The sequence below is a fragment of the Furipterus horrens genome, unplaced genomic scaffold (genome assembly GCF_987537825.1).
Source record: "Furipterus horrens unplaced genomic scaffold, mFurHor1.1.pri manual_scaffold_8, whole genome shotgun sequence".
In the NCBI taxonomy this organism is placed as follows: Eukaryota; Metazoa; Chordata; class Mammalia; order Chiroptera; family Furipteridae; genus Furipterus; species Furipterus horrens.
Genome location: NW_028327178.1, coordinates 99,354,770 through 99,382,471, shown reverse-complemented (window position 1 = coordinate 99,382,471; position 27,702 = coordinate 99,354,770). Strand labels below are relative to the sequence as shown.

Here is a 27,702-nt window from a genome sequence, read left to right as displayed (position 1 = left end):
ACCCAGCCCTTTGCTCCTGCCCCTGCCCCAGGAGCTTTATGAAGTCAGGGTTTCACAGGCTCTTTGAACACCAGAGTGCAAGAGGACTTGGAAAGAGGATTAAAAAAAAAATCATGATTCTTGAGTGTTTCTGAGACGAACTCATTCCAACACAACAGGCAACATGTGTCTCAGAGATAGAGGACAGACTCGTCGCCCTTCAGAGGAGGCACATCCCTTCATGGGAGAGAGAAAGGGAGTGATCAGGGCCTTTGCAAAAGGTTCTTCCCAGGGTTTTCTCAGGTTCCCGGGGTGGGGGGTAGGGGGGGATTTGGGGTTGTTCCTGAGCACTGGGCTCAGATGTGCTGTCTCCAGACTCTGTTTCCAGAACCCCACCACTCTTCCCAAGTTCCCTCTTCTGCTTTCAAAAGCATATGTAAAACCAGGCCCCATTCCTTTCTCTTTAGGTCACCAGATTCCTTTTTTTAGGGGTTGGCAGTGGTGCCATAGCCCCGGGACCCGCAAGGGCATGTGAGTGGTGGTGGGGCTGAGATCTGCTCCGGGGGATTTTAAGTGTGCCAGGACTGGGTGTTCTGCTAGTCTTCCCTCCCCCTCCCTTCCCCATTCCTCTGCCCCCTCCCTTCCCACAGACTCGGGGGACCCTGAAGGTGGAAGAGAGCGCTTACCAGGGGAAGAAAAGCCACCAGATTGCCCCAGCTCCCTACACTTGGTTCTCAGCTTCCCTTCCTCATCCCTCCAGCCACTCCCAGGGTCTGAAGCACTAGCCCCATCTGAAACACCCCTCCCACTTCGAAGGAGGCTGGGCTGGTCAGGGGGATATTTTGGGAGCAGCTTCTGAGATCCAATGGCCTTGTTAGGGCAACACTGACCTTTCTGTCCCGGGAGGAAGGCAGGATTGGAGAGGGGCGGGGCAGCAGCGGGGAGATGACAGCCCCGCACACCCAGGGGTGGAGGAGAAGGGGGCCGGCAGGCTACAGGAATTCAGCCTGGGGGGGCTGGGACTGTCACCGCGGGGAATTTCCCCTCTTTGAGAGGACTAGGGACCCCTCCACCTACCGTTTCACTGTGCTTCTTAAAGGAATCACAGTGTTTTGCCTTTGGCTCGATGGAAGCCAGACTCGGACGCTCTGTGGAGGCTTTGAAACTTTCCTCCCCACTTCCTTCCTAGCTGGCAGCCTTCCTCTGGCTGAGTGGGGGCCTCCCAGGCATGGCACTGACCAGCCGACCCGGTGCTGACTTGGCTCCTGGGCTTGATCAGCCTCTGGTGGCATCTTGCTTTCCCCCTGCCGGGGTGCGGCGGTGGTGAGTTGGGGGCCCTTCCCTGAGCAAGCTTGGAGAGTGCCACCGGCACCCCCATCGCCCTCTACCCCCAAGCTGGAGGACAGTCAGGGTGTCAGGGACTATGATGAGATGAGCGGGGGCCGCTTTGACTTTGACGATGGCGGGGCGTACTGCGGAGGCTGGGAGAACGGAAAGGCCCACGGGCATGGGCTGTGCACCGGCCCCAAGGGCCAGGGCGAATACTCGGGCTCCTGGAACTTCGGCTTTGAAGTGGCGGGCGTCTACACCTGGCCCAGCGGAAACACCTTCGAGGGATACTGGAGCCAGGGCAAACGGCACGGGCTTGGCATAGAGACCAAGGGACGCTGGCTCTACAAGGGCGAGTGGACACACGGCTTCAAGGGACGCTATGGAACCCGGCAGAGCAGCAGCAGCGGCGCCAAATACGAGGGCACTTGGAACAACGGCTTGCAGGATGGCTATGGCACTGAGACCTATGCAGATGGAGGTGAGCCCAGCCTGGGGCCGGCAGAGCTGGGGTAGGGGCCTGGCAGGTGAGGAACACTGGTGCGGGGGGCAGAGGAGGGAGGAGCAGTATGACAGAGTTGGAGGGGCCAGGATGTTCTTTGCTGTGTGGTTTCAGGCAAACTACTCTGCCTCTCTCAGCATCTATTTTCTTGTTAGGAAAGCTGGGGCCAATAACCGGCCACTGAAAGGATTGGCAGGAGTGCTTAGTACAGGGCCTGCAATAGAAATGCACACCCAACACACACTCATTAAGAAGTAACTGTGACTGCATGCTAGGTATGCAGCCAGCCTTGGAATACACTCTAGGTTGTGCTCTAGAAGACTTGGGGTCTAGGCTCAACTTTGCCATGAAAATACTCATTCATTCATTCATTCACCCATCCATCCATCCATGCATCTGTCCATTCACCCACCCATCTATTCATCCAGCCATCCATGCATCCTTCTATTCAGTGCACATTTCTGCGATGCCTTCCATTTGCCAGGCATTGTAAAAGGGTTAGATATGAAAAGGAATAAGCTATAGCCCCGGGCTTCAAAGACAGGCTTGTAGACAAACCATCACACACAGGTATGTACAGAGCGCTGTGGCGGTAGAGAAAAGAAGGCTTTTGGCGAGGTGACATCTGAGCTGGATCTTGATGGGAAAATTGCATTTGTGAGGGTGGGAGTGGGAGAGAGAGGAATGATAAAAGCTCAGAAGCATGAGAGGACTCAGTGGGTTCAGGAAAGGGAGAGGAATTTTCTGTGGCAGAACAGCCCTGGGAAGTGGCAGAACCGATATCATCACCTCATCCATGGGGAGTTACTTTGAGCATATCACATATCTGGGCCTCAGTTTCCTCATCCATAAAATGGGGTGTTTTTGAGTATCTGTACTGTTGGAAATGTAGTCAGTGGTCAGGCAGCAGCATCTCTCCACCCGTTAGAAGCAAATTCAGGGGTACCCCCTAGACCTCCTAAATCAGAGTCTCTGAGGGTTGGCCCAGACATCTGTTTTAAGCTCATCCAGCAATTTTTCTGCACGTTAATGCTTAAGAAGTATTGACTTAAGTCCGGGGCTCACAAACTTTAGATAGCAGCTGTTTGGCCTGCTGCCTGTTTGGGGGGCAGCTTGTGAACTGATAGTAATTTTATATTTTGAAATATTTGGGAGAAAAAAAATCAAAAGAAGAACACTATTTTGTGACTCATGAACATTATATGAAAGTCCCTATATAACATCCTCAATTTTGTCCTTTGGCCTAAAAGCCTAAGACTTACTATTTGACTTCACAGGAACAGTTGGCCAGCTCCTGCCTTAGGGGTTCATTCAGGTCCCTTCCAGCTCAGGATCATTCTATGACATTGTCTCCCCCACATGCCCTGATGGGAAGAGGCGCTGACACAGATAACTCAAAACTATGGCTAATTGAAAAAAATATCTATTTGGCACCAGAGGACATTTGTTGTGTATTAAATTCACCACTAGTCTGCCCTCTTTATAGCGGAGGGCAGGAAGTGGGCAGTCTGGGAGTGAGCTGGGCTGGAGCAGGAAGGGCATAGTCTGCACAGGGTGGAGAGTCTGGACCAGCGGAGGCCTTTGGGCAGGCAGAGAGCAGTCTCCGGCGCAGGAGGGGCCCCTGGCTGGGCTCTCAGTCGGTGGGTGTTTGGCCAGGGCTTGCCCTCGAAAGTGTCTGGATGTTAACGAGGTTGCATCCCTGGAGTTTCTATGTGTGCAATGGTGGCAGCACAGCCCGGGCTGGAACTGTACGGCACTGAGGACAGATTCTGGTGCCATGGTTCCTAATTCGGTGACCTTAAGCTGTTTGCTGAACCTCTGCAATTCAGTGCAATTCAATTCACTGGATGCTCATGCCCAGCACTGTGTTAAGCACTGGGGACAAGCAGAGAGCAAACTTCAGCTTCTCCGGCTACAAGATGGAGGTAACCCTTGAGTGCCTGCAGGCGCCAGTTACCTTTGCAAAGTGTTGCGCAGTACACGTTTGCCAAATGTGTCTTCCCTTCCTCTTCTCTCTCTCTCGAACCAAGGTGTGTGTGTCAGTGCCTGGATGTGAGTCACAGGGACACACATTTCTGGGAAGCTATGGGATGATCTCCCGATATGTTTAAAGGGGGGAGGGGGACTCATTCATTCATTCATTCATTCATGTGACCAATATTATGGAGCACCAACTATGTGTCAGGCACCATCCCATACGAGTTCCAGGGGCTGAGGCAGTGAGTAAACCAAGTCCTCAGGGAGTTCCCTGTCTCATGGAGAAGACAGAAATAAACTGGAAAACAAACATATATGTAATTTCCAGAAGTTATGAGTGTTATGAAAAAAGAAGCAAAGAAGGAAGAAGGGGATGTTTTTGGATAGGGTAGTCTGAGAAGCAGGGCGGAGAGGACTAGAGTGGAGACTTCTGTGGCAAAGACCCTGAGGCAGGACTGGGCTTGGCATGCCTGAGGAAGAGCAAGAATGCCAGGGTGTCAGGAACAGAGTGACAGAGAGAAGCGGGCAGCAGTTGACGCTGGAGATGTGGGCAGGAGCCAGACTGAGGAGGCTTTATGGGGCCTGGGTTTTATCCTAGGTGTGCACAGGTAACCAGAAGACCAGCTCCTCTGGTGTCCAGAGGTCCAGACTCTTTTCCCGAATGAGAGAGCCCCACATTCAGACAGCCTGGAAACCTTACAGATCCTCTCTCCCAAGCCACACACGAGGTGCAACTCTCCAAAATTAGATGTGGCCACAGCTTTGGAAAATCTCTTTAATCAACCTGTCATCAGTTCCAGAGGGTTTGTTAAGGACCTGCCCTTTGCCCTATCCTGGGTAGCACTGAGGGGAATGTGGACAAATAAGATCCTGTGATTAGGAACGGTTGGGAGTCAGATAGCTCTGGGTTATTACACATGCTGGCTCAATCACGTTATTTAATCTCTTAGAGCCTTAGTTTCCTTATCCATAATATGAACTTATCCTAATCTCTTCTAAGATTTCCCATGGGATAAATGGGAACTCAATAAATGGTAGTTGCTTGTATTAGTATTAACTATCATTAAGTCATTCAATCAATATTTATTGAGCGATTGTCATGAAGCCAGTGTTATACTACACTAGGTGGGTGGGTGGGGGCTGGAGTATAGAAATGAACAGAATGGAAAAGGTGCCTGCTTTCCAGAGACTCTAACATGAAATTGTACTATAGAGTGTTGGATGCCAGGCAGGGGAGTACCTACCGGGGCCTAAGGGAGCAAGAGGCAGGCAGCTAGCCAGACTCAGGCATTCAGGGAGGCTTCCTGGAGTAAGTGGCAAGCTCTGAAGTCTGGAGTAAGCCAGGTGACAAGGGTGGAAGAAGAGCGCTCCAGGTCGAGAGAACAGCGTGTACGAAGCCAGGAGGTCCAAAACTTGCCATCCAGCCAGAGATCAAGCTGAATCTTGGATGTTATCCACAGTTCTGAGATGTAAAGATCAAAGGGACTATGTGTCCCATTTCCTCCACTCCCAACCTTACCTGGCAGTCAAATGTTATCGGTGCCTGCTCTAAACCAAAGAAAACGACAGCTTTCCAAACTAGAGGTGTTAACCCATGAATAGGTGGCAAAATCTATTTAGTGGGTCATAACCTGCATTTTTTTAAATGGAAGAATAGAAAATATTTCAGTGTTTCATGGAAAATAAGATCAAGCATTGTTTCCTGAAATATTTGCTCAGTTGGCGAGATACAGATGTGTGTATATAAAAATGTCTGTGTTTATGTGTGTTACAATGTCCCATGTATTTCCTACTGCTGATCATGGTCAAAAGTTTGAAAATCACAGTTCTAAAGTGACTTGGCCTGGCATCTTCATGGAAGCCTCTGCCATTCCCACCTGCACAGGCCCTCGCTCTCCTCCACGCTGCCTCTCTGGCTGGAGGTTAAGCTCTCCAGTTTCCTGGTGGGGAGGAGAAGGTGGTACAGGTCAAGGGGCTCTGGCCTCCTAAACCCTGCCGTAAACCTCTTGGCACCCCTCCCCTGCCTATAGCCCTCATTCCTCCCCTGGCCATATATAGCCGAGCTAAAAATAGCCAGCCGCTGACTTAAAACTCCAAAGCTAGGGTCCAGCAGACCCCTTAGGTAGTAATGTGCTGTGCGGCTGCCCAGCTGTTCCCACCCCAGGGACCCACAGACTTCAGGACTAGAAGGGCCATTGCTTTCAGAGGTTCTTGACTGGGGCCCGAGCCTTGGCCTCTGAGGCCTGTAATGGGCCTGAAACTGAGACAAGATGCGTGCAGATGTGCTTAGACTGCCTGTGTTTCTCGGGGAGTATTTCCTCAGGAGCCATCAGGTTCTCAAAGTAATCTGGTGCTCAAACAGGTTCCCCCACCACTGGTCTAATTCAAGAATCCCCTTCCCAAAATGTGCAGTGTAAAAACCAGGCCCAAGATTGACTTTTTAAAAAATAAAGCTAATAATAATAATGATAATAATAATAATAATAATAATAATAGTAGTAGTAGTTAACATTCGGGAGTGTGTACGATGTGCCAGACGCTGTTCTTGGTGTGTGGCACGTGTTATTTAAACTTCCACAGCAACCTTATGGGGGAAGTGCTGGTATTACTCCTGTTAATTTAATTTCCTTTATAAGAAAAAGTTCAAATAATTGGTTTAATTTACCAAGAAAATAAAAGACTAAGGATTGAGTTTATCTTCCATATTAAAGGTTTTAATATATTTTATTTTATTTTTAGATAACACCAGTTGTTGAAAAAACTATATTTTTCCTGTTTTTTGCATTAAAAATTTTTTTAACACCCCTCCCCACCCCCAGCCTTTGGCAACCATCAGCTTGTTTTCTGTATCTATGGGCCTATTTCTGTTTTGTTTATTCATTTATTTTATTTTCTTATAAGTGACATATAAGTGAGATCATACAGTATTTGTCTTTCCCTGACTTATTTCACTTAACATAACGCTCTCAAGATCCATCTCTGTTGTCGAAAATGGAAACATTTCGTTCTTTTCTACGGCTGAATAATATTTCATCGTATGCATGCACCGCCTCTTCTCTACCCATTCATTTATTGATGGACACCTAGGTTGCTTCCATATCTGGAGTATTACTAATAGTGATGCAATGAACACAGACGTGTGTGTATCTTCTCAAAGTACTGTCTCTGTACTCTTCAGATAAATACCCAGAAGTGGAATTACTAGTTAGTACGGCAGCTCTATTTTTAACTTTTTGAGGACCCTCCATAGTGTTTTCCGTAATGGCTGCATTACCCCTATTTTACAGGTAAGGAAACTGAGACACAGATTATTTAAAGTATTTCCACTCACAGTGCTCTAGCTAATAAGAGGCAGAAGTAGAATTTGATAATAATAAGTGATAATGAGGTATTTCACAATATAAGTACTGTATTTTAATAAATGATAAACAGCTATAGAGAATAATCAGGACTAGCTACATAATCTGGGGGGCCCAGTGAAAAATGAAAATGTGGCATCCCTTCTTCTTAATCATTAAGAATTTCATGGTGGTGACAGCAGAGAATTCAACCAAGTGCGGTGCCCTTCTAAGCTTAGGTCCCTGTGCACCTGCCTAGGAAATATGAATGCCTGTGAACCTGCGCTTGACAATAGTAATATATAACAACCTTTATCACTTATTGAGTCTTTCCTATGTACGTACCAGGCTCTATGCTAAGAACCTTAGGTGCATCATATTATTTAGGCACCTTAACATCTCTGTCATCTACCACACGAGTGGCTTTCAGATGTTTATGACTGCAACCCAGTGTAAGAGATATGTATTTCACATTTGATCTCTGCACACATACACAGAAAGGTAAAACAAATCCTTATAAAATTATATTTCCCTTTTTTGATGCAGTACCTGCTATTTTCTCTTTTGTTCGATCACGTTCATATATCTATTATTCTACTTTGTTGATATCTTGTTTAGAGAATTCAATGGTGCCCTAACATATGTAAAAGCACTTTACATATAAAAGAGTTTGGCATCTGGTTAGCGCTTTTGTTTGATATTTGTATGTTTAACTATAGCAACGGGTCAAAAACCCAAGCGCCTGTGTTCTAAATATGCGTAATTTTTTTTCTCCTGCCCAAAGCGAATAACTTCACTCATTTTAGCTCAAGTGATTCTGAAAATGGAAGCTGAATGAATTTGCGAGGAAGAGTCCCAGGCAATAGTACCTGGTGTCACATTATCCGGGCCTATGATAGGTGTTCTTTGAATCAACTTAATCTCCATATTTATCTATTTAATTGCTTCCCAGAGGAATATTTTTTCTATTGATCTATTTTTCTATCTTTATGCCAATACCATGCTGCCTTGGTTACTGGAGCCTTATGGTAAATTTTAAATCGGAGTAAATCCTCCAACTTTGCCCTTCTTGTTGAAGAGTGTTTGAGTTATTCTAGGTCATTTCCATTTCTGTATACATTATAAAACCAGCTCATTGATTTCTACTACAAAGCCTGCTGGGAATTTGATTTTAAATGCATTAAATCTATACGTCAATTTGGAGAGAATGGACACCTTCACAACAATGAGTCTCAGCCCATGGACTGCTAGTCTCATTATCCATATTTATTCAGGTCTTCTTTAATTTCACTCAATCACGTTTTGCCGTTTTCAGTGTCTTGCACATCTTTTATTAAATAAAATTAGCAAGTATTTTTTATGATGTTGTAAATGACATTTTAAATTTCATTTTTCCAACTGTTCATTTCTAGGTTATAGAAATACAATTATTTTGTATATTAACTTTGAATCATTTTATCTTGCTAAATTAATTTCTTAGTTCTAGTGGGATGATAATGATGACGATTTAGAGAGAGGGGAAGGGAGGGAGAAAGGCAGAGAGAGAAACATCGATGTGAGAGAGAAACATCGATAGGTTGTCTCTCCTAAGCGCTCTGACTGGGGACCAAACCTGCAACCCAGACATGTGCCCGACCGGCAACTGAACCTGCGACCTTTTGCTTTGCGGAATTATGCCCAACCAGCCGAGCCACACCAGCCAGGCCTTTTTTGTTTTTGATCTTCAAATTTAAGAAAAACATTTTTTAATTGAAAATTTCTTAATTGCTGTTAAAAACCAAGTGTAGCAGTCCTAAGAGCGTCTGAGGGAGACACGTGGTACTTAAGCACTCAGGGCTTAAGAGTAGTCAGATCCAGGTTCAAATCCCAGCTGTGCTACTTCTTAATCCTATGAAATGGGGACATCATGTAACCTTTCCAAGCTTCCATTTCTTTTCTTCCTTTAAGGATGTCAAACTCTCCCTCAAACTAGGATTGAAACAATGAAATGAGATTGTATGTAAAAAGCACTTAGCATAATGCCTATCACACAGGAATGCTGAAACATATATTCCTCTTTCTGTATTTCTGTGTACAATCCAGAGGGCAAACTAATTCAGGGTGGTCTGTACCTCAGCTGTCCCTGCTTCGGGGAGAGAATATTTCAGCATAAAAACTAGCTTTTGACTTTGCTGCAGTTGATAAGCCAGGACTTTGATTCATTTAGTTCAGCCTTGAATCCTGCCAGTATAGATGAAATCCATGCCAGGCACGATTCCATTTCGAATGTAGAATCAGCATAATATAACCTCATCTTGAAAATCTCATGCCCCGGTTCACAGCCAGGGGTCAGCATGACAGCCAGCTGAGTTGCTGTCACGCCACCTCCTTGGCATGATAGGGGAGCACAGGGGAGCAGGGCGGATCCTCAGCAAGATAGGGAAGTGGACATAATTACTCTTTCCTCTCCCTGGCCTTGTTTTCTGTGATGGCATGTGTCCAACTGGCCAAGTCCCACAGATGTGCCCCTGTCCATGGCTACTCCCCTGGGATTCATCGTGTTTCCAGGCCCTGCTAATTCCATGTCCCCAGCAGCTGTTCCCTGGACCAGCCCTTGCTGAAACACCCTTGCAAGGAATGTCAAGTCTCATTTTCTGAGGACACTGGTTGAGGGTGGGGTATGGGGTGAGGGGCTTGCCTCCTGTTGTCTGCTGTCCTTCCTAAGCCAGAGCCACAGAGCAGGTGAGCAGTTAGGCCTGGTCCCGAGTGAAGCATCCAGGGCCCCTCCTCACTCTTGTGTGATTGAGAGTTGACGGGTCCAGATCTAGCTGACAAAATCCATGGAGTGATCCAGGGGCAGTGGGAACAACCAAATCCCTACTCCTGCCACGCAGGTAGTGAGCCCCTTGTATCTGGAAGTATTCAAGCACATGCTGCTGATGGCCTAGAGTGGGGGCCACACACCGATGCCTACAGGAAGTGCTATTTGGCATGCATGGTGATTTTGAGTCCTTTTATTTTTAATTTCATTGGCATCCTTATGGATACCATCTTCACAAAGTGACTCAATTTCACAGCATCAATGATAAGACAACCTGACAATATGGGCCCTTGATGAAATGTACACTATAAGGAAGGATGTAACATCACCTATCTAATATTCCTGCCAGGAAGGGTGGAGAGGGGCCAGTTCATGCAGGGACCTGTAGGCCACTGTACGGACTTGGCTTCTTCTCTGAGAAAAGCAGAGACTCTAAAAGTGACATGATCTGACTTTGTTTAAAGGGATGCCATTGGCTACTGTGTTGGGAGACAGTTTTGCTGAGGTGATGTGGAAAGGGTAGGAGCAGGGAGATCAGTGGTGAGGCTATGCAGGGACACAGGTGAGAAGCAGCAGTGGCGTGGACCCCCATCTTTGTCGCAGTAGAGGAGGAGAGAAGTGGTTGAGCTCTGGATCTGTTGTGGAGGTAGAGCCGATAGGTTTTGCTCATCGATTGGGTCGGGGAGCAATAGAGAGGAGTCAAGGATGGTTCCATGGCTTTGGACTGAGCCACAGAAGGATGGCATTGCCCTGAACTGAGAGGGGATGAAGGCTCGAAGAGGAAAGGTCTGGAGTTCAGTGTTAGACACAGCGGGTGATGGATGCCTGTTAGACTTGTCATGGGGACATGAGGGCAATGGGGAGGCCTGCACACAGGGGCCTGAAGGCCACTGGGGTCCTCCTTGTAAACCCAGATGCTCTCCCTTTTATCTCTTTTTGCTCCCCACTCCCCACACCCAATTATTTCTAGTTTCCAAGGCCCACAGGGTTGCTGAGCTGACCCAGTGCCTGGCAAAGGGGCTCCACCCAGGCCACAGGCCCCTGGGCTGTCAGCACCCAGGCCACGTCACCTGGTTAATCCCCTGCTTCTTGTGCAAGCTGTGGGGCGTCATCCGGGGCAGCAGCCTCTGGATGTGGGAGTGGCGGAGCCCTGCAGGCTACGGGCACTTGTCACACACCCCTGCAACCTGATCCTGCTCCTGGGAGCTGGTGACATTTGTCATCAGCTCCTCCACTTTGGGTCTTCTAGTGGTGATCCTGGGAAACCAGAGACAGAGCAGCTTTGATGGGCGGCAGCATTTGGGAGCCATGGGAAGGGACTTGCTGCCACCTTGCAAGACAGCCAGAGAGCGAGGCTTTAGGATTGTTAGGGGGAACACAGAGCTTAGTTTAAATGCTCATCCAAAGGGACCGTTCAGCTCACTGACGAGCCATGCCATGAAGTACAAATCCATTAGAAAGACCAAGGTGGACCCACCTACACTCATATAGAAAGGAACTTGGGACATTTAAAGTGAACAAGAGCCATTCGGCAGGTGTTCATTGAACGCCTACTGTGTGCTAGATAGTGTTTTCAGTGGCAAGGATAGTGGTAGAGTGGGGAAAGCTAACCTTTTAGTCTATTTGTTCTTTGTATAGACTTGTAAATAAGTTTAAAAAGGTCCAGGAGGATCTAAACTCTTAACAGTGATTACCCCTGGGGAGATGGTACACTTAAAAAAAAAATTCTATTGTTACGTTATGCAATGAGCGCACACACACACACACACACACACACACACAGACACGACTTCTGTAGTTTTAAAAAGTGCCCTCCCCCTGATGCATAAATGACATTTATATACAGACCTTCAGGGTACAAAAAGTGTTTGGGGGCTCTAAGCAGAATTCTCTAGAATCTTGGCTCAGATCCCAAAAAATTGCTCTTTGCTCCTCCCCACACTGGGGGATTCAGCTCTTCAAGGCAAGAAAGGATTGAAGAAGCAAGGCGGGAGATCTGTTCTTTAGTCCCAGCTGAGCCTGGCTGTGTGGCCTTGGGCAGGTCCCTCTACCTCTCTATGCCCAAGCTTCACCTTCTGTATAATGAGGGACTGAACCCCACTTGCTCCTAAGGGTAAGTCGATTTCTTTCCTCTGCCACGCCAGCTAACTGACTGTCTGCCTGGAGGTGCGGGGAGGGGAGACGGCACGGCGTGTTAGGGGGGTCCAGCCTCGTGATCCAGTAGCAAAGTCTGTTGCGGACACAGCATAAGGAAGAGATGGCCCATGTGACAGATTACTTGTTACCTTGGACCAGATGGTCTCCAAGGTCCACTCCAGCTGTGACCTTCTTGGGATTGAGATGTCCTCGCATCCCCCCAAGCTGAGGGTGTATATGAACACGTTGCGTGTTTGCAGATATCAGGAACATGACTGTATAAAACACGGGATGCTGGCACCAGCTACCAGCTCAGGGGAGCCCATGGTTAAATTTTCAAGAAGACTGGCCACGATGGGAATATTTCTATGATGTTGACTGGGTAGCGTTACAAATCAGGGTGGTTTGTTTTCCCAAAGAGCTATTTTACCAGTGTACCACTGAACACCATGCTTTTATGAAATGCTCTTTTTCCCTTCTCACCCAGATTTAGGGTGTCCAGCCACCCTGCTTTGCCTGGAGACGGTCTTGCTTTTAGTACTGAAAGTCCACATCGTGGGGAACGCCTCAGTCTCAGACAAACTGGGATGACTGGTAGCCCTGCAATCCTTCCCCATGGTGTGCAGGGCACCAACATTTTAGAGTCTGAGATCCCTGTTAGATAATCTATATACTTCTCACAGCGGCCCTGCAGAGTAAACATGCATGCTTACTTTGCTGAGCAGAGATAGGAACAGGGGTTAACTGAGTGCCAGGAGAGCCACACTGCCAGGCGAAAGGAACATCAAGTGCAAGGCCTTGGAGGTGGGAATGGAGTCTGTTGTGTTTAAGAAAAGGCTGGAGCACAGAGACTGAGCCAGAAAGTGGGGCAGATGAGGCTGGAGGGTAGGCAGGGCTCAGGGCACGTAGGCTTCATGGGTCAGTGAGGAGTCTGGACTGCATCCTTATGGTAGATGCTGTAGGACCCCCTCGGACCCCTTTGAGACCAGGGTCCTCATTCCCTCAGCTGCCAGAATGTTAGCTGCTGATGGCACATGGCTGGACATTGCTCTCTGTCAAAGAGAAGTGTCTCACTCTGGGACAACCCATAGCTAATGACTGGTTGATACTGGAGTACAAAGACCCAGCCTCCTTGCTTTAGTTTTGGGCAACTCTGCAGGGTCCTCATGGGATTAGTTGAGGCCTTGGTTGTAATTGCTCAACTTCTTCCACTGTTGAACTCTGTCTCCTTCCTTCCAGGTGTTTGAGCTGACAGCACTCATCACAAAATCACCCCTATTTGATCTTAGTCTCAGAATGTGTTCTAGGACCCAAAACAATCCTCCCTCAAGGTACTGGGAAGCCTTTGCAGGGTTGTAAGTGGGGATAACCAGATAAGACCTGCGTCTTATAAAGGAGGTGAGGCTGGTGGCAGTGATGGGGGGATTGAGGTGGGCATCAGGAGAGGCAGGAGACCAGGGAAATGGCTGCTGTAGTCAACCAGGGAGGACTGGTGCAGTCTAGACTAGATGGACGGGTGGAGACAGAGAGAAGTGGAGGAGTTAAAGGGATATTCGGAATGAGCTCTATCTGTTTCCAAAGCCCAGGCAATTTCCATTCTTTGCTGCTCCCATAGAGGTCTCAGGCTTGACTTGCATGGGATGCTGGGTCCATGATCTTTATCAAGGTTAGAGCCCAGGAGGATCTGTATGGGTGTCTGTGGCAAGGGCAGGTATGTTCACCACGATGTGCATTCCCAGTTTACCTGGGCTGATTTTGGTGTGCCTGGACAGGCTCCATGCCCCCTGTGCTCTCTGGTGCTTGCTCCCCTGTCTGCCACGCTGCATCTTAAACCCCATCTGAAATCTGCTGATGCTCCCATGGTCCTGCCCAATGATCCTGTGCTCACATCTGAGCCTACATGATAGGACATGGAGAGGACCAGGGATGGCTGTTAGAACAGGCAAGATACAGACATGATAGCTGCCATAGGAGATAAGTGACAAATGTCTGAAGCAAGGAGAGGTGGCCTGGGAGGTGTCCTAAAGGAGGTGGCTTTGAAACCGGGATTTGGCAGATTTGGGAAGACAAAGCTGAGAAGGTAAATTGGGTCAAGGTTAGGGAGACACTGGACTGTTAGGTAAGGACTTCCATAGGCAGTGGGGACCATTGGAGAGGAGTTAGTCCTGATTCCTTCCTCTCTATCTCTGTTCAGTCCTCCAGGGACACTGGTTTTGGACCTTAGACAGTTTTCTAGAAATAGGCAGGTGTCACTGGCCAGAAAGGGTGGTATTCTCAGAGCCATTCTGTATTTGGAGACGGAATCCTTGGTCTGGCCCGTAGATCTCTTCTCTGTCTCTAAGTGAACTTGGGATTTCCTAGACTTCCCTTGGGTTTCTGAGACAGTCCTGCTTTCTTCAGAGCTGAGGTTTGGGTGAAGACTTCCGAACCTTTAGCTTGTAAGTGATGTTTTCACATTTCTAGTGGTGCAGAGGAGAAAGCACTGACCAACAGACGTCAGTGACCACCAACTCTAAAATCAGATGACAACACCTATATCTGTTAGGATATACAGGAGTGGCAAAAGTAAGTTTACAGTTGTGAGTACACAAAACACAGAGTTTACTTTTGTATTATTATTGTATTATTTTCCATATGAACAGCTGTAAGCCTACTTCATGCTCCCATGGTCCTGCCCAATTATATATAAACTTTTTTTTTTGCCTGCAAGGAATGGAAAACTCTAACTTGAAATGACTTAAACTAGTACTTTCCATAGAAATATAATGTTGCCTACATATGTAAATTAATTTTTTCTAGCAGCCACATTAAAAAGGTGTAATTGATTTTAATAATATATTTTATTGAATGCCTTATCCAAAATATTATCATTTCTACATGTATTCAGTATATAATTATTAGTGAGATATTTTATATTCTTTTTTGCACTAATTCTTTGAAATTCAGTGCTCAGTAAACATGTGTCTAGTGGCTATCATACTGGACAATGTAGACTTAAACGATAATGATATTTATGATCTCACATTAACAAGAATCTAGAGGTAGGGCAGTATCAAGATTGGTTCATTTGGAAGCTCAACCACATAAACAAAGACCCAGGTTCCTGCCACCTTTTTGCTCTGCCATTCATAGAGCATCAGTTTTATTCTCAGCGAGCTCCCCCTCGCGGTCCCAAAATGGCTGCCACAGCTCCGGGGATCATCTTCACACACCACCACATCCAGCAGCAGAAGAGGGTCTGTTTCTCTGCTTGCTTGTCTTTATAAGAACTAAGTACTTTTTCCTGCCTCCCTCTCCCTACCTCTCCAGCTGACTTTCCCTCAGGTCTCAATACCAGATTTCAGCACACACTCATATCTGATCTGATCATTGGCAAGGTGGATAGACCAGAATGTATGGTTTGGAGAAATCAGCATTTACCCTGGATTAGGGACCTTTATCTGAGTCCTATGGAGGAAGTCTGGACCTGGAGCAGAACCAAGGTTGATTAAAGATGCAAAGAGGAGGAGAGCTGCTGTTGAGCGACCCACAGTATCTGCACAATACCTGCTCTCCAGACCCCACTGGGTTGAACTAATGGAGTTTCTCACTCTCTTGCATTCTTAGATCTTATATCTACAATTTCCAGTTTCTGCTGGTTTCTTTAAAGTGGAGTGAGAAGTTAAAGGCACTTGCCGAACAATCTGAGTGTAGGAAATGTCTAGATTTTTATAATTTCATTTCCAGTCTTTTATAATTATGCATACTGAATTTGAGGGCAATTTTTTAGAGATTTTCCTTCATGGACACAAAAGCATTCAGTTTGTTTTCAGAGAAACAAACTCCTCCCCCTTTAAAAAAAATTCAAACACTCCTAGCCCACTGATTTAGATAATAACTGTTGGAAATCACATCATTTTCACAATGAGCACAGCTAAGTAAACAGGTTTGGAAACAGTCTTGAATAAACATACATCTCCAGGTGTGGGTACAGAAGTGTGTGGACTATCAGAGCGTGGTCTGCCAGCTGGGCACATTCGGGGCTAAGGGCATCAGTTAGCAGGTTTCACAGAAGGAACAGAGCATGTTGCTTAATTGGAGGTCAGCAGAGAGGTTTTTCAGCTTTACTCCAGGTGGCATATTAGGATCACCTAAGGTGCTTTTTTAAAAACTCCAGTATCCACATTAAGTGGTAATCTCTGGCCCGGAGGGTGGATCTTGTAATATAGATGTGGCTTCCAGAAACTACTCTGTCGTGTGTGTGTTTACAGGGTGTGGAGGCGGGTCTCACTGATGAACAAACTCCCAGATTTTCCTCCCCACAAGGATGGAGGCGCTGAGCCCTCCCTGAATCAGGGGTGAGCCCAAACCAGCAAAAGCTGGCCCTTCCGGGCACAAGGCTGCTTTCTTACAAACCAGAGACTGAGGCAGAAAACGAGCTGGTCCCGTCCTCTCCCTCTGGGTTCTCGCTGTCCTCCCTGGCTCCTTTTCATCTCTCCACTTACTCCTTTCTGGGTCAGCATTTCTGAGCAAAGACGCTGACCTGTTAAAAAGCGAGCCTTTATTGAGCACTTACTATGTGCTAGCTGCCTCGCATATAACTCAATTAATCTTTGATCGACCAACCCTCTTCAGTCCCCTGCCACCCAAGTCCCAGACCATTATCTCTCTGGACCATTGCTGTGGCTGCCTAATGTTTAATTTTGTGATGGCTGATTAAATCTAGTCTATCCCTGGCCCTAGACTCCAAGCCCCTGGAGGCAGGGACCGTGTCTATTTATTTACCACTGAATCCCTCGCACTTGGCATCATGATTGCAGGATCCACATATAATAGTTGAATTCAAAGGAGTGAATGAATTCCTTTGAACATATGAAGTAGCTCTTATTACCTCCAATTTAGAAGGACAAAACAAGGCTCTGTGGGCTTAAATATTTTATACCTATTTTGGAACAATTCAGTGTCAGAGTTAAGGTTAAAACTCAGGTTATTCCACACTAAACCAGAAGGGCACCCTGCAGGGAGAAGGCAATATTCAGGTTTTATTAAATTTAGGAGCCTGGTCTGAGGGACTGGATTGTATTTGCCATAGTTATGGCCCTCATTCGCCTTTTCCAAAGACCCCAATAACTCCCGGAGTTTGAGATGCTGAGTCTCAAGACCTGAACATGCTTGGAAGTCACTGCCAATCACTACTGAGCACTTACCATGTACTGAGTCGCAAGAAAAAAGGGGTTTGTTGTTCCTGTCCCTGGGAGAATATAGGGTGTCATTCAGAAGATACAGAGTCATCAGATGTTGACCAAGGGCTTCCTTGGGCCTGGGAACTGTGCTCGATGCTGGGATCACAGCAGGAATACCTAGATGTGGGCTCCCTCCCTCTTGGAGACTAAAGTCTGGCAGGAGAGGCTTACAGTGAACAAATGATCATCCTAATTACCTAACTGCAATTGGGAAAAGTGCCAAGAAGAAGTGCAAAGTGACATGACACCATGTGGCAGTATTTAGGGAGTGGAGTTCAAGAAATCTTCCTGGGTGAAGTCATATGTAAGCCAAGGCTTGAAGTATCAATAGAGTTGGCCGGTGGAAGAGAGAGGGAAGGAGCACACCAAGAAGGGGAAGAGAAGAATGTGCAAAGGCCCTGAGGTAGGAAGGCGAGTGTGACTAGAGAGCTACTGGGGGTGAGTCAGGAGAGGTGGGCAGCGGCAGCCCATGCCAGGCTTTGGAGGCTGCTGAGAATCTTGTTCCTTGCTCTGAGGGCAGTAGGAAGCCCTGTGATGTTTCCAAGGCCAAGTGAGGGGCCAGCTCAAAGACGGTCAGGAGGCTTTTCCCTCCACAGAGGGTCTCTGTCAGCCAGAAACCTGGGCAGGGTCCTCCGTCTCTCCTTCTTCAAATGCCTTCCTCCTGTCCCCAGGGAGCACTGTTCTGTCTTAGAGAGAGTCAGGCTGGAGATGACCCCAGCTCTTGGCTTTTCCCCCTTCCCGGAGCCCCGTTGCTCCCAGCCTCCCCTGTGTGTCTGCGCCTCTTGCCACTTGCTTGGAGGTTCCCTAATATAGCCTTCCTGGCTGTTTCCTCCCCAACTGGTGGCCAAGAGCGGCTTTCTGTGGCAATCTCAGTTTTTCCTAGGCTTAAAGGGACCATGTCGGCCCATCTCACACCACGTCTAAGCTAAAGGTATATAGGTTGATTTAATTTCACAAACTTGTCCCACCCAGAGTTTAGATGTCTTTTCTCCCCCCAGTTTACCGTATTCTCTGCTCTATTCTTATTCACTTTTCTTTTTATTTTTCTTTCTGCCAAGACAGGTGGAAGCACACAGCTAGACATGGATGTGAGTTTTGAGCTGTGATATCCCTCTTACCCCTCGCTGCTCCTGCTTGCTGTATAGAGCACCAGGGACCCTCCCCAACAAGTTAAAGCAGAATATCTGGTGGTGAGGCCTAGGGAGTCTGTATTTCATTTTTAGAGCTTCTAAAGTAGCGGTCAGGACTGAGCACCGAGGGCTCAGAACATGAGCTCTGGGTGTCAGAAAGGCTTGGGTTTGAATCCTGCTTTCTTAGCTCTCAGACCACGCTCCTCCTCTCCTATAAACGGGCATCTGCATGGGACCCGCCTCACAGGACCACTAAAAGGTTTACGTGAGCCCTGGCTGGTGTGGCTCAGTGGATTGGGTACTAGCTGCGAACCAAAAGGTTGCTGGTTCAATTCCTGGTCAGGGCACATGCCTGGGTTGCGGGCCGGGTTCCCAATTGGGGGTGGTACGAGAGGAAACATATCCATGTATCTCTTGTACATTGCTGTTTCTCTCCCTCTTTCTTCCTCCCTTCTTCTCTTTCTAAAAGTAAATAAATAAAATCTTAAAAAAAAAAAAAGGTTTATGTGAGCCCTTGACACGGTCCTTATGGGGCTGGGAGGGACCAGGCAGTGTGGAGCCCAGTGGATGTGCTGTCCTTCCTCTCCAGGGTCAGAGGGCCCCAATATCTAGAAGCCCTACACTCTCAAACCTCAGTGAGCTTCATGTCCAACATGTCATTGACCAAAAGGGCTAGGGAGGTCGTAAGAAGGGAAGGGAGTTGCCCAAGGTCACACAATGAGAGAGAGTTTCTAGACAGATTCAGCCGATCAATCAGCAAATATCTGTGGAGCACCTCTCTGTGCCAGGCACTGCTGCAGGAGCTAGAAGACATCAGAGAACAGAACAGGAGCGATCCCTGCTCTCAGAGCTTCCATTCCAGCAGGAAGAGAAAAGCAGTAAATATAGAAGGTGATACATGCTATAGAAAAAAAGTAAAAATAAAGTAGGGATATCTGGATGGTTGGGGGGGTGCAGGCAGGTTGCAGTTTTAAATAGGGTGGTCACGAGAGGGCTCATTGAGTGAAGACTTGATGGTTATCTAGAGGAAAAGAGATCCAAACAGAGGGAACAGCCTGTGCAGAGGCCCCAACAGGAGCATACCTGTCCGGCTGACCTTATGATTCTCTTGCCTGGCTGGCTGTTTCAGTTACCCAGCCAGCCAGGCAGAGGAATTCATTGAGAAGAAGGCCATTTGGGGATTTTTTGATTAACCAGCATGTGTTTAAAACAAAGGCTCTGAATCCCCTCTCCCCACACTTAATTCAGTGAACATTATGTCAGGTACTGTTCTATGCATTGGAGGCCCGAAGGTGAAGGCAGAGAACTGGCTTTCATTGGTGTTGTTGGGGAGACAGACCAAGAAGGAGCGAGGGGTGTATGTGGGTGAGGGGAGATGATGAGCTGGCAATGGCTGTGCAACATCTGGGGGACGTCCACCTCCAAGCTGACATGTGGAGCTATATAGAAGGGAGGGGAAGGGCTTGAGGATATATTTGTGTGTGGGGGTGGAGTGGGGGGAAGTCAGCAGGACAGAAATGATAGTTACAAACACCAGGTGATTCAATTGTCCAGGGACGATGGGGAGAAGGTTTTAGACAGAGCCCTGGGGAACACAGCATGTTAGGATGGGGGTGGAGTATGAAGATATTGTGTCAGCTTTGTGCCAACTTGTTTATACAACTCAGGTGACCTCACCCACTAGCACGACTTTATAGAATCACATGGTGACACACATATCCTTTCTTTCTCAGCTTTTCAGAGATCTTAGCTCATTCAAACCTCAAACAACCCTATGAAGTGGGAGGTCATTACTATCTCTGACAGAAAAGGAAGCTGAGGCACAGGGAGGTTAAGTCACTTACCAAAGTGACTTACACTGCTAGTAATGGCAGAGGCAGGATTTGGACCCCGCAGTCAGGCTTCTGGTGTCTGTGCTCCTAACTGCTACTCTGTGCTGTCTCTTGTTCCCAGGAGTTCATGAGCTCACTCAAGGACATGCAAGGTCTCCTTGCACATGCCAGTATCCTGCATACACAGGGTCTTTTACATGGTCTCAGTTTCACTGATGCCCACAACCTCACACACTCACGTATCCTAGAGTGTCTCCTCATATTGGGCTTTGTACTCAGATGGCTTGAACATTCAGAACCTCTTACACATCCATCATGTCATCCCTATGGGACACAGTGCATTGCACACTGATGATCTTATATAGTCAAAAGACACTGACATGCATACTCATGAAAGTCTTCTATACATATGTCCTTGCACAAATACACACTCTCCCATGCTCCCCAACACAGCCCCAGGCTTTGCAACATTCACACAACTGTGCAGACTTACTGTCTTATTCATTCAGGAGCTTGGACATTCACATCAACTTGCACACTAGGATAACCATGCACACGCGTTTAACCTAACATACTGACAGAGCCTTGCCTGCTACACAGCTTTGCACTCTGACCCTCTAACGACCTTGCGCCCTCACTCAACTTTGCCTTTCCTTGTACCCGCAAGACCTCAGCGGCTCTCAGAAGCTTGTGTTATATCATTATGACACATACACATGATCCTGGTCACCCTCTGTGTTCACACTACCTTGCACATCCATGATTCTTCATGCTCCCACTACCTTGCATTCACTCCCCCACAAATGCAAATATGCACATTGCTGTATAAACACGATACCCTGCCTACTTACTCTTGCACCTTCATTCTCTTTTGTGTGATTTAAAATCTGCGCACACATTTAAATTCACACTCACAGAGCCTCACCTGCTCATACGACTTTACGCTTAAAATTGACAACCTCAACCTTGCCCTACTTTGCACACTAAAGACGGTGTGTTCCCACAAACAGAAATATGCACACCGTCATGCAAACCCCAGCTGGCTTGTCCATTCGCATCCTTGCACACTTGTTTAACCTCACACACTCCCAGGGCCTCACCTGCTTACACAACTTTACACATTGACACCCTGTTTCACACAACCTCACTGTGTCTTGCACACTTGTGGCCGTGCCATGTTCCCACGACAGAAATATTCGCACCGCTGCACAAACTCCTTGTGGCTTGTCCGCCCACGCTCTTGTACACTCACGTAACCTCACACTCTCAGAACCTCGCCTGTTTTCATATGTTCAAACTCCTGGCCCCGCGGAGGGCCCCGCCCACTCCTGCCCTGGCACACCCAGGCCGCTGTGCACACGCAGGGGCCCCACCGTGCTGCTCCACTGACACGCGCTCTCCTCGCCCGCAGGGACTTACCAAGGCCAGTTCACCAACGGCATGCGCCACGGCTACGGCGTGCGCCAGAGTGTGCCCTACGGGATGGCCGTGGTGGTGCGCTCGCCCCTGCGCACGTCGCTCTCCTCCCTGCGCAGCGAGCACAGCAACGGCACGGTGGCCCCGGACTCGCCCGCCTCCCCGGCCTCGGACGGCCCGCCGCTGCCCTCGCCCGCCATCCCGCGCGGCGGCTTCGCGCTCAGCCTGCTGGCCAACGCCGACGTGGCCGCGCGGGCGTCCAAGGGCGGCGGCCTGTTCCAGCGGGGCGCGCTGCTGGGCAAGCTGCGGCGGGCCGAGTCCCGCACGTCCCTGGGCAGCCAGCGGAGCCGCGTCAGCTTCCTCAAGAGCGACCTCAGCTCGGGCGCCAGCGACGCCGCTTCCACCGCCAGCCTGGGCGAGGGCGCCGAGGGCGCCGACGAGGCCGCGCCCTTCGAGGCCGACATCGACGCCACCACCACGGAGACCTACATGGGCGAGTGGAAGAACGACAAGCGCTCGGGCTTTGGCGTCAGCGAGCGCTCCAGCGGCCTCCGCTACGAGGGCGAGTGGCTGGACAACCTGCGCCACGGCTACGGCTGCACCACGCTGCCCGACGGCCGCCGCGAGGAGGGCAAGTACCGCCACAACGTGCTGGTCAAAGGCACCAAGCGCCGCGTGCTGCCGCTCAAGAGCAACAAGGTCCGACAGAAGGTGGAGCACAGTATGGAGGGCGCCCAGCGCGCCGCCGCCATAGCGCGCCAGAAGGCCGAGATCGCCGCCTCCAGGTAGGACCCCGGGGTGGGCACAGTTGGGACAGGCCCCATTGAGAAAAGGGGTCCTGGGACTCAGCCACCTACGAGACCCCGTCTCGAAGCTTATTTATGCTTCTTTTACCGCCAGGGCTTCCTCGATGACCTTTAGAGAGTTCATTGGAGGCGCTACAGAATCTGGTGTCACGTGTTCTCCCATCCTTACATCCATCCCTCACGCGGCCACTCCCACCCACCCATTTACCGACCCCTCCATATCCTTAATCCTGCCCCTCACCCAAACTTTCTGATATCCACCTGAACAACCAACTCGTCACCAAACGATTCACCCAGCCCACTCACCCACTCCACTTCCTGTTTACCCATTCAATCGTCTAGTCACTTCTCCATCCACCTGTTACCAAACAGCAAGTTGGGTCCCTCTTCCCGCTGTCACCGTCTAGGCGGAATTCCGGAGCCAAAGGTTTGGTGATAAAGGAAAGGAGTCTTGATTCAAAAGCTTTACCATTTTGGAATAACAGCTTTCCACAAGAATTAGTCACCTAGGCCTATCATTTAAGGCTAAACTCTAACACCTGGGTTCTCCTAGCATTTCCCCCTGTTAGCTTTTAGTTTTCTTATTTCTGCAGGGTTAGTTTACAAAGTAAAACAACATAAGATACAAAAGCTACACAATTTTGTAACAATGGCAGGCTTCTCCCTCAGAGCCTGTTCCCTCTAGAACACCCAAAGAATAAACCTGCCACCCTTTGCCAAGCCAGCCTGATCCTAGGCTGTGCCCAGAGTTTCTTCCCATCCGAAATACCATCTGTTGGGAGATGCAGGCAGCTGCAGCAGGATCATCCAGGCATCCTCTAGGAAGAAGAGCCAGAGAGCCAGAGAGCCCACCCAGGAGCCAGAGAGCCAGCCCTGTTTTTATTTCCATGCGCTCTCGAGGCCTTCAGCTTCTCAGCCATCCCTGTCCTAGACTGCTTACCAATGCCTTGGCAAACGTCTGCACTACCCCCCTGCTACTTCTCTCCAGCAATCTGATCAGATCTCTCCGTATCACATCCAACCACCCGTTCCATCACAGATACCCATCCAACCACCCAGTCATCCATCTGTTCACTCAATCCCTCTATTCACCTATCTTCTACACTACACACCTGAACACCCCCTCCACTCATTCAGCCCTCTCTCCATCTGACTCAACCTCTCTCACATCCACCTAACCAGTCACCTGCCCACCCAGTTATTTCTTCATCCACTCCCATCCATCCACCCATCCATCCAACTTTCCATTCCTTTACCTATGCAACTATCCAGTCACCCACCCATCCAGCCACCAAACCACCCAGACACCCTTCAGAACATCCAGACACCCTTCAACCACCCATCCATCCTTCCATCCACCAACCACCCACATTTACTCAACTGCTTCCATCTACAAGGCACCCATCTTAATATCCAACCATGTTTCCATCCACTTCCACTCATCCACCCATCCAGCCATCCAGCCAACCCCCTCCATCAGCCAGTCACTTCCATCCAACTATCCATCCACATTGCCATATACTCAGCCACTCCTGCCTCCCCACCTGCCAGCCCTGCATTCACCTACCCTTCCATCCATTCAGCACCCACCCTTTTATCTACCTTCAAACCCTTTTATGTCTTCTCATTGTACTTTAGAAAAAGTTTTAATGTCTTCAAACATTTATGGCACCTGCTCTGTGCATGACACTACTTTAAGTGGTTTACAGACATTAACTCATTCAATCTCCTTAAGGACCTTGTAATATCGATACTATTTTTATTTCCATTTTACAGATAAGCCACATGAGGCTCTGGGAGATAAGGTGACTTGTCCCAAGTCACCCAGGTAGTAACGGGCCCTTTGTAATCTAGTTCCTATGTTCCTATTCAGCTTTGTTTTCTACCATTCTTGTCCTGGACCTGGATTTTTTTCTCTGTGCTAGTCACACTGGCCTTTTATCAATCTTCTTTAGTTATTCGGCTGGAGGGCTTGGGTCCCTGCTGGTCCCTCTGTCTGGACTGCTCTACTTCCCTCTTTCCCCATAATTCCTACTTCTCCTTCAGAGCTTAGGCCAAGCCTGACCCACTTAGAGAGCCAACAAGGCTCAGCCCCCTGTCACAGGCCGACTGTCACTCAGCCACATGCTCATCTTCTTAGAATATCTCGTAGCGATGTTATGCTGCTTACTCACTTTTTCTTAACCTACCAGTTATAGAGGGGGGTCCCTATGTACCAGTCATCATTCTGAGATCTTTACGTATATAAACTCACTCGATCTTTAAAAGATCTTGATGAGGTAGGTACTGTTATTATTTCCTTTTTGCCGATGTGGAGTGAGCTACCGGGATAGCAGTGGGGGTGGCAGGACAGTGGTAAAGGCACTCACCTGTCTTGTTACCTGTAGCAATCCTGCTGGTGGCTCTAAATGGCCTGGGCTGGAGCATGGGGCACAGTGGCCTTCAGAGTTAAGCAAACCTAGGTTGTAATCTTGGCTCTACCATCTTTTAGCTCAGAGACCTGGCAAATCAGTTTGCCTGTCTGAGCTTCAGTTTCCGCATCTGTGGCACTACCGCTTTTAGTTGTATGTTCTTGGCCAAATCAGTTTTCTTCTCCAGCCTCAGTTGTGCCACCGATGAAAGTGGGGTTGGTCTGAGGGTTGAGAAAGATGGTTCATAGTCCTACTGTGGGATGAGTTTCCTGGGAAGCTGACTTTGAGGTGGAGGTTAGTGTGCAGGGAGTTTCTGGGGAGCGCTCTAAGGATTAACTCTTGTGGGAAAGCGAAGGAAGCAGGAGTGGGCAGAGGGAGATGGGGCAGTCTCCACAAACGTGTTTGCCGACCACAGGGGCGGGCTGCTGTGCAGTGACCTTCAGAGTGGTCCCCAGTTGAGGTGAAGGGAGCTGGATCTCTACATCCTCTCGGCTGGATGCAGGCTGCCCTCCGGAAAGGGGTGTGACCTGGGGCTGGATGGTTCTCTTCAGCCAAGGGCAATCCCTGGGCAGAGCTGACAGCCGTCAGCAGCACTTGGAACAGCTGGTGGTGGGGGAGGCTGGGGTGTAGAAAGAAATCGTGAGGGGGAAACTGGCTGGCACATGACGGTATCCACTACAGTGCTAGACACTAGTAAAGGCTCAATAAGCCGTATTTGTCATTGTTGTCATTCAACGAATTAATTTTACAGATGTGGAAACTGAGACCCAGAGAAGGAATGTAATAGGCCCAAGACCTCCTGGCAAGCAAGTGAGGGAACCAGGGCTTTAACCCCTAGCGTTCTGATCCCAGAGTTCTAACCAGCACATCTTGGCATCTCTAAACTTTGTAAACTTCAAATTGCTGTGAATGTGTGAGCAGTTAGTATCACTAAGACAGAAAGACAGTATGGGTCATTTTCTTAAGACCGCTTGGTTAGGGGCAGGGCCAACCTTATGGCCGGGTGACCATATAATTTGTTTTCCAAAACTGGATACTTTTATGAGTTAAAGGGGGCACGTTTTAAAAATAAAACATCCATGTTGGAATAATTTTAGATTTACAGAAAAGTTGCAAAGATAGTACAGAAAGTTCCCTCATGCCTTCTGTCCATTTCTCCTCAATGTTAACTTCTTATATGACCATAATATATCTGTCAAAGCCAATTTGTATGTTGCCATTAACTAAACTTCAGACTTTGTTTGAATTTTTACTAGTTTTTCCACTAGTGTCCTTTTTCTGTTCCAGGATCCCATATTGCATTTAGTTGTCAAATCTTCTTAGTGTCCTCTGGTCTATGACGGGTTTTCAGTCTCTTATTTTTCATGATCTTGACAGTTTGAGGAATACCGGTCAGGCATTTTGAGACTGTCCCTTAATTTGGATTGTCTTTCTCATAATTAGACCGAAGTTGTAGATTTGGGGGAAAAAGACCACGGAAGTAAAGTGCCATTCTTGTCACATCATATCAAGAGCACACGACCTCGACATGACTTATCACAGAAGATGTTAACCTTGATCACTTGGTTAAGGTGGGGTCTACCAGGTTTCTCTGCTGTAAGTTACCATTTCCCCTTTTCCATACTCTGTTCTTTGGAATACATTACGTTCAACCTTTACTTGAGAAGGAGAAGGTTCTGGAGTTAGCTCTAATTCATTTAGAATTCCTCCATAAGAAAGATTTGTCCCTTCTTCCAAATGGAACATTTAAAATTATTATGCTAGGTGTGTATAGTTATGACAGGCATAAGCAAATCCGGAGCCGGAGTCCCTAAGGCGGTTTGACGTTGTAGTCAACACCGGCAACTCCTGCGGCGCACCTGAACCCAAGCTGTATTGACTCCGTCTTTCCCTTGGACCCTTCAGCTGCGAAGAGAGGGGGGGTCTGCTGCATGGGCAACAGCAGACCCTCCATATCACCCTGCCCAGGCTCTGTAGCTTCAGCTCTTAAGAAGCTACACCATTGTCTCTCGAGACGGACGGCTGCCGACGACGACGAAGCAAGGACTGTCCTGGGCTACCTGGGACACAGCAGGACTCAGACTAAGTGAGAGCGTAGGCTCTTGATTAGAACAGCCATGAGCTGGAATTCTGGCCCTTCTACTGAAGAGCTGTGTGACCTTGCCCAGGTTGCTGCACTGCTCTGAGCCCTGGATTCTCTTTCTTCCTAGTGCTGTTTTGAGGAGTGGATGAGCTAATGCCTATAACATACCTGACACAGAGCAGCCAGCCATAAAAACAGTCACTGTCATCATCTCACATGTTTGATTTTAAAGGTGAGGAAATGGAAGCTTGGGGACAAGGAGGGGTTTCCTCGAGCTCTTGTTTGGTGGGGGCAGAATCTTCCCCCTCTCTGCACCCTTACCTTCCCTGCCCTCCTGCCCTTGAACGTGAAGGTTTTGAGCTCCTTCTCAGAAGGCTGCCAGGCCCAAGCTGAGCACCAAGACTCTGGAGTGAGAAGGTGGTGTTGAGCTCCCTCCACACGGTGCTGTCAGGAGGGGCGTGCAGAGGACATTTGGGTTCCTCGTGTGTCTGAGGAGCATGTCCTGTGTGCCGAAGGGGCAGCTGCTTGGCTTGTTTTAAGCTCAGGTTGAATTTCCAATTAAGGGAATCTTTGGGTTAGGAGGAAAAGCCAGGTTGTCTGCCTGCTGGGGACTTCGGTGAGTGATCGGGTCACTGAGGAACAGGAGGCTTACCCTGCAGCCACCAGCCTCCTGGGCTCAGGCAAGCCCCGTCTCTCTCCATTGTGACCTGAGGCTCCTTGCCCCAGGGCTGCCTGGGACTG

At 48.4% G+C, this 27,702-nt stretch overlaps 1 protein-coding gene across 2 annotated transcripts in view; it reads left to right on the top strand.

The window, feature by feature from the left end:
• Nucleotides 1–929: 929 nt before the first annotated feature.
• The window catches only part of JPH2 (junctophilin 2), a 59,751-nt gene continuing 32,978 nt past the window's right edge, over nucleotides 930–27,702 (top strand). For both annotated transcript variants that reach the window (XR_016512784.1, XM_090286435.1), the window contains exons 1-2: nucleotides 930–1,789; nucleotides 21,657–22,446. Coding sequence is in view for 1 of the 2 variants with exons in the window: in XM_090286435.1 (XP_090142561.1) it covers nucleotides 1,411–1,789; nucleotides 21,657–22,446 (1,169 nt within the window). In the remaining variant the exon portion in view is untranslated. The remainder of the gene's footprint in view (nucleotides 1,790–21,656; nucleotides 22,447–27,702) is intronic.